Source organism: Ammospiza caudacuta, chromosome 3 (genome assembly GCF_027887145.1).
Source record: "Ammospiza caudacuta isolate bAmmCau1 chromosome 3, bAmmCau1.pri, whole genome shotgun sequence".
Taxonomy (NCBI): domain Eukaryota; kingdom Metazoa; phylum Chordata; class Aves; order Passeriformes; family Passerellidae; genus Ammospiza; species Ammospiza caudacuta.
Window position 1 is genome coordinate 31,557,689 of NC_080595.1, and position 12,014 is coordinate 31,569,702.

Here is a 12,014-nt window from a genome sequence, read left to right on the forward strand (position 1 = left end):
GACAAATTCATCTGTTCCTGTTATAAAGATGCTGGAATATGCTCCACTGTCAACCACTAAAGTCTGGTTGCAGAGGCTAGAAAGGACAGATAGGCTTATTTTTAGATCAGAAAGTGTTGCTTTACTCTCTCTCTACTTCTTTCCTTTATCACTTCAAAAGCTGCTGCTGTTAAGATTCAGTGGAATTACCTATTAAAGCATAACTCTAGCTTTACCGATAAAAATCCCATATCAGTCCTGCAATCCATGACTTGCTAAGACAATACCTGCTGTTCTTTGTGACCATCATGGCACACAAAGACTTTGGTAATTGGGTTAGTCATGAGCTCCCCAAGTATGTCAAACTAACCCAGTCCATTCTGACTGCCAAGCAAATAACTGCTCCATTTCTTCGAGTCCTACACACAATATCTGTTTCTGCAGTTCATTGAACATGCCTCATGACAGTTGCTCAATCATGGTGGAAATGAAGCCCCTTTGAAAATGGGACTCCTACCACCTTTGTATAGGGTCACACATCCAATATGTAAAGGTGACTGCCCTCTACAGGTTAAGCTTACTTGAATGTAACAAAGAACAGTGCCTCCAGAGGAGAACATCTAAACATTCCTTAGATTATTTGGGGGTCAGGATTCTAAAACAGCTTCTCCATACTGTGAGAAACTTGCTATCTGAATTAATTATGCATTCCAGCTTACTTACTTTGGTTTCAGTTTTGATATAATTGCACCATTAATATAATTAATTTTGTTTGGTTTTTAGGAAAACATTTGTTTACACAATAAAAAGTGCAATGCAAGACAGAATTCTCTTTCCAAAAAATGGTAATAGTTTATATAATCTATAAATTCAGGATTATGTGTTAAGAGATGAGATGCAACTTTACACAGTTTGCCTAAAATGCAGCAAAATGTGCAACAATTACCTCTATTGGCTCTCTAGTGGGCTCCACAGGTGTGTAGTTGCTATTCCTGTACGTTCCCAGGAAGGGACTGTTCTGGAGAAAGAGGAAACAACACAAGAGAAATAAGAGAAATTGGGCAATAAGCATATGGCACAAACTATAGCAAGTGATATCAAGGTATCATATAACCAAGAAAGTAATTGCCTAAAATATAAAATTGGAATCTGCATTTTGAAACCATGCTTCTTCCTTAAAATTAATAAACTTTGTGTTTAGTACCTTAGCACAAAAATTACATGTACTAGATGCCAATTGCAGTTTAATATTTTCCTCTCCTAACATTCCAGATTAGACTTTATTACAAGTTTAGTCCATTCCATTCAGAAGGTGCTGATGTAGAATCTAGACAAACCTGGGCAGATCTTCTGTGTCAGCAGCAGGGAGATGAAAGATTGCTTACTGAAAAGCTCATTCTTCCCTCCAATGGAGGCTGTAGAGATTTCATTGTTATTTTTGTCCTCTACTAATGCAGCATGCATTCAGGAAGACATGCACATCATACAGGCTAAAAAAATTCACCTGGAGGCTCACTTACCTCAATCAAGAGAAACTCCAGCATTTGCATAAAGAAGTCTTTAAAAGCACTAAAATTAGAAGGCAGGTTTTTATGGTACTTAAGTTTGCCTCAAAACAAATAATTTTCCATGGCTACTGGCACTTTTATCAATGACCTTTTCATTGCATTTAGATTTACTAAAGGCTTGCCATTTCTGCAAAACAAAATGGCCATATATCTTTTCAAGGGATATAAAACTTTTCTTTGCCTACTTCTGAAAAGCAACGTCTTTGAATAAGAGTAAAGGAAGGGAAAGAAGTACAAAATCCACATTATTTGGCAGTGAAGTTGTTGCTGAGTTCATTTAAGCTGCTTGGAAAGAATGCTGGGTAAATGAAATAGGATCATTTTGAGCAAATCAGAGGACTTCTGAAATATGCTAGTTAATAACTCAGAAGATTTTCCTTGTCTGACAGGATGGACACAATATGGACAAAAGCCTCCTGCATAACTTGAATGTCTGCCTCCAGACCTAAGAGAAATCAGAACTCAGCTCCCTGATCTGTTCAATTCTTTGGCCTTCTTGTTGAAACTGCTGAAGAAAGGGAGCCAGTGACTGCTGCTTGCAGCAGTCATTTCCACGTGCTGGTACCTAGCAACTGTCCTGCAAGTTCAGCAGCTTGTTGTGTAACTGCAGGAGCAGCTTCCAAAGAGTCTGAAGTATTCCTCTTATGGATCAGGCCAGGAAAGCCAACTTGACACTAATCCAAGACATGACAGATTCTGAGTTTTCAAAGCTGCTGTGGTGCCCAAACCTCATTGATTCTGATGGGAAAATTAATGCAGCATGTTCTGTTGTTTGCTGCTTGAGCTGTCTCTGTACTTCACAAACAACAAAAGACAACATCTGCTGTAGCTGCAAACACACCAATCAGCACATTGTCAATCAGTATTCACTGCACAGCAAAGTGGCCATGGGACACCAGTGCAGGTATATGAGAACACCTGCTCTCTCAGAGGTAAACGGAACAAAGCTTGAAGTAAGCTTATTCCAGATAGACCAAATCCCTGCTCTCTGCAGCAAGCACAAGCAATACAGCCTCCTGACAGCCAACTTCCAAAATGTGGGTATGTTTACCTGAGCTGGACAGCCAAGGACGATGTCAGCTGAGAAATCAAATGAGTCAGCTTTCTGGCCCACAGGCTGTAACTGGAAACAAAGACAAAAGAATCTATTTTTTAACCCTGTCAGCTCATCTTAAATTTGTAAAACAATTCTAATTAAAAAACTCCAACATAAATATACCTTTCAAATCTATATAAAGGTGCCTGTATTTACAGACCTAGATTTACAGCCAAGGTTGAAATGCATCTACTTCTCAGAAAGAACATGGCAACCGCAAAACAAAAGAGCAGTTCTAGAAAGAAGCTTAAAATGGGAAGTGGAAAGCTACAGTGGTTCAGTTTAAACTCCTGGAGGATTTTGGCAGGCACATGAAGTACCTTGGAATTTTGCCAGACAGCAAGGTCAATAACTTTCTTCTCTTGCACAAAAGACATTAAGAGTCCCTCCATTTTTTATAGCTAAGCTGCATGATGGCATCTCCAACAAAAGGTTGTTTATGTGTAGAAGATAATACCAAATCTAATTAGAGGTACTGCTTGATGATTGCAAGCAATCATGTCAGCTGTTAAAATATTAATGCAAAGTATATGGAAGTTACTATTCAGGATCCAAGATACTGCTGCTGACTGCTGGGTACTCCTGCACTGCATTGCTAAGTAAAATGAGTTTGCTTAAGCAATCTTTAGTGACTCATCTTTATTGAGCTTAACTCATTTCCAAAAGTAGTAAAACTGAACTGAATTAAAGCCACTTTAATTCCTAATGAGACATTAACAACACAGGGATTTAAAACAAACGTCTCAGTAATCAGTTTAAATTGACAGATGCAGTTACAATTCTTTATTTGGTGGTTTCCCATAGCAGCCCATAGAAACATCATCCTTATTAAGAGCCATTCTGCCTTGCATAAAAACAGATGAAGAGGACTTGAAGTCACAAAATGACTGTGATCATGCTCTTGGAGCACCCCTCTCCTCACCACACACTTTAAGAAACAAGAGGTTCTAGGCAGAGAGCAGTGCCAAAGCCAGAGGGTATTTAACTAGTTAAGGAGAGACAAACCCAAGGTCCAGAGTTATTCAGGCCTTAATTGCAATGCTTATTTCAGAGATATTTTAATGGCAGTCAGGTCTAGGTGAAGATCTCACTGTATGCAGAACCTGTCAGCTTACCACAGCATTCCACAGAGCCCTGGCAAGCTGAGAATGGCCTTTCTGGCTCGGATGGAAGCAGTCAGGAGAAAAGTAGGAGACATCTGGTTTCTCTTTCTACAAATAAAAGCATAAAGGACATATGAGTGTAGAAAATCCCCACACTTCCAATTTGGAGTTGCTGAGGCCAAATCAGAACTAGCAAAGAGAGATCCATGCTACTTGCTCTCCCTGCTCTATTGCAGAAAGGCTTTCATTATCTGGCAACACAAACTGTACTTCAGCACACCCATGAACTACCAGAAACACTTAGCTAGAGATGATTAACCACCTCCATGGGCAGATCCATCCAGAAGCAGTAAAACCACAATTTTCAATTATGGGTACAGTTCCTCTTCAAGTTCTGCAATGAGTTCCTCTCCCTTGTTGTCATTAGAACTGGAACTGCATGCAACATTATGCTCTACAGCACCTCCTGCAAAGCTGTGAGTTTTGAAAGGATCAAGAAGCAAGTAAGTGTTTGGTGGAAAGCACACCAGAGTAGTCTCCTTTCTAAAAAAAACCTGTACTTTAATACAGGGTTAATACAGGTACTGGAGGATCTGGAGGAAATGGAGTTTGGAAATTTGTCTGTCACATGAAAACTGAGATTAGGGTCATGCATGACTGAAACAAGTATTTTTGGTCAGAGCAGTTCTTCCTCAAAACTTGACAGGTTTTTTTTCAGTGTGTTTGGACTTGCTTTTTAGAGGACTGCTACCAAAATTTGCATCATATATTTTGCCATATTTAGAGACAGAGTTTTCAGTTCAGGAACATCTGAATGTTGTGTGAGATAAGAAATTGAAAGAACATCCTGAACTTCTTAAAATCTGAACTAATGCTTGTGAGACTACAAAAAATGTTCAGAAATATTTTGCTTAATAATCGCTGCTCAGTATTTTGCTCCAACTCCTCTCAGCTCCAGGTACATATGAAAACGTTTCACCTCTAGTGAAAGTTTGAGTCTTTTCCTAGATTTACAGTTACTGGAACTTGCCATTCAAGGAACTGAGATATACATCAACATATGAACTACATAAAACTTCTATGAGATCATAGGTAAGGTTCCCTTTCTGTTAGACACAGAAAAAATTAGTTATGTGGCACAAAGGGGAGCTGATGCCATAGTCCTCACCGAGCAATGTGGCTATGTTGCTTTAAGAAGTGCAACTTAATAACTTGGTCTTTTGTTAATCATGTTTTATTTTCAGGAAGAAAAATATTTTTGTTATTTTTGTACTTCAAAGAACATACTCAAACACAACTCTTAAATCAAGTTTTGACTCATTTTCCAAAACAGCTATTGATATTGACAGAACAATACATAAAACTAAGAACTGCTTACTATATGAAGAAATCTGTTGTACTACACCAAAACCCAGCAATTTCTCATAAGAAAAGCAGAACAAAATGAAACTATTTTGAATACAGTCTCTGTAGGTAAGATACCCATCCTTAGTCCTTTAAATGCAGAAATCACCTTTAGATCGTACCTGATCAAGAGGAACCTTCAGATTTTGAAGGAAAGGCTGGATGACAACTGTGAAATTTTCATGAGTATCATATCTGCCAGACTCTATCAGTCTCTGAATGCCAAGCTGCAAGAAACAAAAACCCACCAGCAATACTTCAACTACAGCTCTGCATCAAAAACCACCAGCAATACTTCAACATCTCTGCATCATAACTATTTTCTTTGTTTGCATTTTCTGAGAGCACTGGAATCAAAAGGAAGTTTTACTCATGAACTTAAATAGCCACAGCCATTGACAAAAGAAGGCTGAGATGCTGCAAAGGGGCTGAGAAGGTTGGAACACAATGCTGAAACTGTTTGTCAGGGACAGGGTTTTGGTGACTAAACTCCCACCAATTAACCTCTACTAGGAAACATCATTTTTCTGAAGACCTCTGCTGCTAGTTTTGGTCACATGATAGGTTTTGATAGCATCAAATGAGCTCTTGCTGAGTTCATAGTTTGGGTAAAAAACAGATATGATATATTGCTAGGTAATCAAGAGCTCACCTCTACTGGAAATAAAGTAACTGCACCACTTTTAATAGTCATACCTGGTAAGCTTTGATGGCGTCTCTCACCATTGTGAAATTTTCTGAGTTTTCTTCTCCTGTGAGAACACAGCTACACAGATAACTGTGGGGGAGGTCAGAGGAGAAAACAGGAACAAAGAGAGTCAACCATCTGATAATGCAGAGACCACCCTTTGTCATGCAATGCCCTCATGACATGGATGTAATAAGGGAATCTGTACAATCGCGTTTCTGTGAAAACATCTTATTGTCCTTGCTATTGTAATTTCAAGCCTTAATCTTATTTTCTACTGCACATGAATGATACTACTTTAAGTAATTTTGGTTTCACACCCAGATATATCAAAGTCGTGCACACTGTGTAGTTTGTTTCATTAATTTCACCCTGGCATCCAACGGCCCTGCAGACTGGCAAAGGTGCACACCAGAGCCCCTGGGGAACTAGAAAATAGTATTTTGAAATGTACTGCCTGTTTTACTTCTGAGCTGACACCTTTCCAATCAACAATTCCTTTTGCATTCCCAAGACAGAGAATTTGTCTCTGTCTAAAAGGTCAGCAAAGAATGCAAATTACCCATTGCGCTAAAGCCTCTGAAACAGGGGAAACCTGTCTACTCCTCAAAAACATCACAAAAAAAGGCTTGCAAATCTAAATGTTTGTGCACTTCAACCCCATCTTGAAGAACCCTGTCTCATTAACTTTAACCCTAACCTCTGAGGTGTACATTATGTCCAGTTCTAGACATGGAAAACAGGTCAAAGCCAAGAGAAGGAAATGCCATCAGGCAGGGTGATATCAGCACTGCATGGGAAGGAAGTCCACAGGACTGTGCTGCTACCTTTAAACAACAGTTCAAATTATGAGAGAAGCACAAAATTAGAACACAAACAGGACAAAAAGAAGTCAAGCCTTACTCTGCCAAGTAAGTGGGGCACTGAACTGAAGGGTCCACAAATAACTGTCTCAGAACGGTGATGTCCTCCACATCAACCAGATTCACTAGAGCTTTTGGAACCTGAAAGATAAGGTTTGGTTTAGAAGAAAATGACGGGTTACACAGCCCAGAGTGCATTTATTTTACCCCAAAGTCCAGTTATTTGACACCACTTCCCTTTCTTCACCACTGGAAGGATAAAAAATTTAAAAGATTGAAAAAGCAATAAACTCCCCCAAATCAGCTTTTGATTTTTTTTTCCCCACACCATAGCTCAATTTTACTATCTGTCATTTCAGACTGCATCTCACTACTGCAGATAGATAAGACAAAAGAAATTTTTTTTTGTACAAGTCAACAGCATATGTTTTGTACCAGAATGCAAAAAAAAAAAAAACAAAAAACAAAAAACAAAACAAAAACAAAACAAAAAAAACACAAAAAAACCCAAAAAAATCAAACAAACAGAAGAGCTAGCATCAGTCAGTCATGTCTCAGTGTGAGCTAGAATGCTGGGATAATTTCACAGTACTTGCCTCCTTGTGCAGAATATCAAGAGTTTCTTGAATCCTTTTGATGTAATTCCCAGCTGAGTAGTGATCCTGATAGAAACAGAAGAGATTACTGTCAAATGGAGACACAAGGAATTTAGGTTGGGAGGCTGGAGAATCACATTAATTCACTTCCTTTTCTGCCCTACCACACTGTGGTCAGTAGAATGTTCTTGCTTCTTTCTACAGACTGGGGACTCTAACATAGCAATTAATCCAAAACATAGGGAGGCTCGGTGAAATTTTGGATTTAAAGTAAATCTTGTTGAGTAGCAGCATATTTAACCCAAATCCACTGGGCCCTTCATGTAAAAATGCAGGAAGGAACCCAATCTGAATGCATGCTGAACAGCATAAACCAAGCAGCCACAAGCATGCTCACAGCCAGCTGATAAGCTCTCATAAAATTACGTGAAATCATTGCTAGTCAAGGTCATAGCTATAAATAAGGCTATAAAACTTGGCAGCAGCAGCAAAGAAGCCTAGCAAGGCTCCTGCAGAAGAAGCACATTTCTCAAGCACAAGGGGTTGCAGGAGAATTGAAAATGCTCATAAGAAGTGAGCATATTAAGGGCAAGAGAGTGAAAGGTGGCCTCTCCCTGCCGCCTGCCCACTCAGCTCCCATGACCTCCTTATGGCAGCCCTAAAGGCTTCTCCACAATCCAGAGAAGCATAACATTCAAATAAGACTGCAGCAACTCCCCTCACATATACACCTCAGCAGTCCTAGCACCTCCCCACACTGTGAGTTATGGTGTGATGACAATTGCAGGGTGGCACCCCTTTGAACTACCACTGCCATTCTTGGATGCCTAAAGAGGCCAAGCTAGAGCAGAGCAGTTACCACATCAGAGGAGTGAGGCATTTCTTTCCTTCCCTTTTTTGCTTACGGTCACAAAACAGTAGCCAAAGCAGTGGTTCTCATCCTGGAGTAAGCCAGAGAAAACAAAACCATCCTACTCTGCTGCTGGTAACTTTTTATATCAGGGTATTGCCAGCAACAACCCCTGTCAAAACACACAGCAGCCCACGTATAACTCATGTTATCTCTGTGAAGGCTTTATGATTTCCCTTGAGGTGTTTCTGCAGTGACAGCACAGCTGGAGATAACCAGTGTCACTACTCACAGGGTCTTTGCAATAGATGCACAGGTCGTTGGCTCCAATGTGCACTGTTATGAGCTTCCAGTCAGCATTGAAGTCAATTCTCTGTGCAATAAAGAAGAAAATAACGAGTCTGAATTTCTTTACCTTTGTGAGATGCACATGGTGTCATTGCAGGTGCATCTGCTGTGTGAAGCAACGCCTATTCATGCTGTAAATTTGAAGGCGTCCCAGACTACTTACCTGATCAGTTTTCATAAGACTCACAAGACTTCTTGCTTGGGCTGGCAAGTGCCTGGAAAGAAGGAGAACTAGTGAGTGAAAGTAACACCCGCATTGAGAGATCAACATGGCCATGCTTCAGACATCTTAAATCAAGTTGACAGATATCAGAAAGGCTGAGTGAGGACACAGTACAATACTCATGTTGCTGTGATCAGATTACAGGTTCACATCTTGGAAATAAAATCAACATCAAATCAAACTTGATTATATTATATTATTGACGAATACAGATTTCACTCAAGTTCAGCAATTAATCTGGAACTGTAAGTTTAGCTCCCATAACAGTGCTTAGCACCTAAAACAGCTGAAAAGCCAAATATGGCAACAGTTGTAAGCTGAGGGCCTCTGTAGAGCCAGGCTGCTATTAACCTATTCCTTGTAGACTAAAACACAGGAATCCCCAGTCCCAAGCCTTAGCTGACCTCTTGAGCAACATATCCCTGAAAAATGTAGGTTTCAGAGCTCACTGTGCACACCCTCCTCATTTTTGGAGCTTGCACCTACAGCACATAACTGTACACTATGTGTACACAACTTTTCCAGGGTAATTAAAAATCCAAGAAACCTTCAAGGTTACTCAGACAAATTAAGATGACAACCTTGCTGTTTTCCAAAAGCCATGTGAGTACTCTCTTTCTCTTTTTTCTCTACACACACATATATATATATATACACACAGACAGATAGGATAGATAGATAGGATGGATTAGATAGATAGATAGATAGACAGACAGATAGATATCTAAAGTGCAATAAGTTTTGTGCTACCTAGGTTGAGTGCTTCAGCTTTATTTGCCCTGACAGACTGGTCTTCAAATATGCAAAAAAAAAAAAAAAAAAAAAAAAAAACAAAAAAAAACCAACAAACCCCAAAAAAATCAAACAAACAGAAGAGCTAGCATCAGTCAGTCATGTCTCAGTGTTAGCTAGAATGAGAAGAGAATGGGGTCAGAATGGGGTCAGAAAGCAGTGACCTTCCAGGCAGGTCTGTGGTTCAGAATGAGCTGCATCTCCCTCCAGGCTCTTGTTAGAGACACTGGCTGTCTGTCATTTTTGGGAGCATATCATCTGATATTAATAAGCATGACACTTGCTTTGTATGGCAACCAGAGTTTAGGTCCCCTTTGCAAGGCTTTGTTTACTGTAGGAAAAAGAGAGGTCTCTCACCACCCCTGTCCAGCTGAATATTGATCTAACACTGGCATGGGAGCAGCTGCTGAGGAATGAGCCCTGTCATACATCTGCTTGTGCACTGCGTGCATGTAGTAGTTCTTATCACCATTACCCTTGTCCAATGTCATAACCTACTTATTTATATCTATCACAACCCACAAGTGGTCACAGTTTCCTTCTGCTCTTACTGTGGAAACCCCTTAGCTAGACATCATCTGCAATATTGACACAGAGGAAAACTCCACTTATTGATCTGATGGTCCACAACATATTTGATTTCTCATACAGTCAGTGAGGTGCTGATGCATCCTGAGCCAATGCAGTCAGCAAGATCCAATAACATCTTGAATGAAGTAGTGCCAGCAATGATCCATTCTTGAACTGCAGTTTCAACCAAATTTAGATCTTGACCAATGGAAACAGTTTGCTAATGGGAAATACAGATATTCACAATTCCTGTCACCTGTTTTCTCCTCTTACTCTTAAATTCTTAACCTCCTTTTTTGTTTCCACATGAAATTAGAGACCTCAGCCAGGCTCTGCTTCAGCAACATTACTCAGATCTATCCTTAACTCTATCATGTTGGCAATTAATGCAGATAGGTTTAGGAACATTTTGCTGTATGAGATCTACATTACTACATTTTCATCTAGTTCAATAAAGAGCTCTTCAAAGCAGCCATGAATTTAAGTTTAAGAAACCCTTACACCTGGTTTCTATAAGCTGGTAAGGCTGCAAAAAAATCTGATTTCAGAAATGTCCCAGCACCTCTGGAACGCACTTTCCAGATAACCATAAAGCAAGGCAGACCAGGTAACAATTCTTAAATACCAGCATTAGCTAGTGGACGTTTTTTGCCCTGTGAATCACTGAAAAATGGATGGTTTTGGCTGATGAAGAATAAATGTTGAATTGCATCATCATTCCAGGTCAAATATCTAAAGCAGGAGAAACGTTTCCTTATGTTGCAATACATTTCAGTTCTTGACTAGGAAGAATTCATCTTCTCAGCTACATCAAGAACCAAAACATTATAGGACATAGCCCCAAAAGAAGTGTTTGAGAGCTCAAGAATAGTATTTTACAGGACTTTACTTTTGCACAACTTTCTGCAGAGAGGTATGAGACAGAGAAACAACAGAAGACAAGCAGAAATCTGGCATGATTGTTGTCTGTGTCTCCTTGCTGAACATTTACAAAACATGGTTACAAAACAAAGACAGCTCAATTTCATCATGCTTATCCAGCCCAGTCACTTGCAGGGGAAGAGAGAAGACTAATTGGTATCGATGAAATAGGCAATTTTCATTAGACTAGCATCCATCAACTCATTTCAGACAGCTAACAAATAGCTGTTTAATAGCAATGCCTCAGCTGCTGATACAAGCTGCCCTAAGTCATAATGGTGACTTAAGTGGTTGTGTATCCTGCTTCAAGTCCTCCCACTAAACCTTTTTGGGATTTAGCTGATAAAGAATATGAGACAGGCACCTCTCTCATACTTTCATGCAACAAGCAAAAACTGGAGGTAATGTGGATACATGCTGCATGGAGTATGTTAATAAATTCTCACTGATGGCTGAAGCACATTTCACTGACATACACAGTTACATTCGTTCATCACCAGATAAAAAATGCCTTCTTTCAGTTCTGTGGGGGCTGTAGGATATAGCAGGGGACCTAGCAACCTATTTCTGCTAGGAAATCCAAGTATTTACTGAGATTACCAGAATGAATCAGAAGTTACACAGGGCCTACAGGAGCGCAATAAAATAACCTGATAAATCCTAATAATCTTTGCTTAGATACAGCAAACACAAACACCTCTCTTGGCTTCTGAAGTTCACTTCCAAGACTCCTTTGGGAAGCAAGATGACTTTTTCTTTAAACAAACAAATTAAGGTCTGTGTAATAGCAACTCACAATGTCAAATCCAGGCATGGTCTGCCAGATTCTGTGCCCAAAGTATGACTGAATTCAAGCAGCCATCTGCTTTGTTAATTAAACAGCACTGACTTTGAATAAGTATCCAGGGATTTCTAGGATAAGCAATATAGCAAAGCTCAACTCATGCAGCTTCCCAGGTGTGACTAAAAGCAAAGAGCCAAATTCAGGTGACTGCAATGCATTACAATCCCTA

General features: G+C 39.7%; 1 protein-coding gene across 1 annotated transcript in view; it reads right to left on the reverse strand.

Moving 5' to 3' along the window:
* PLB1 (phospholipase B1) overlaps positions 1–12,014 on the reverse strand; it is a 77,031-nt gene that overhangs the window by 20,925 nt on the left and 44,092 nt on the right. The window contains exons 37-45 of the mRNA XM_058802287.1: positions 8,659–8,710; positions 8,440–8,520; positions 7,298–7,363; positions 6,742–6,842; positions 5,847–5,928; positions 5,273–5,377; positions 3,759–3,854; positions 2,599–2,670; positions 926–997 (exon numbers count right to left, since the gene is read on the reverse strand). Of these exons, the coding sequence (XP_058658270.1) occupies positions 926–997; positions 2,599–2,670; positions 3,759–3,854; positions 5,273–5,377; positions 5,847–5,928; positions 6,742–6,842; positions 7,298–7,363; positions 8,440–8,520; positions 8,659–8,710 (727 nt within the window). The remainder of the gene's footprint in view (positions 1–925; positions 998–2,598; positions 2,671–3,758; positions 3,855–5,272; positions 5,378–5,846; positions 5,929–6,741; positions 6,843–7,297; positions 7,364–8,439; positions 8,521–8,658; positions 8,711–12,014) is intronic.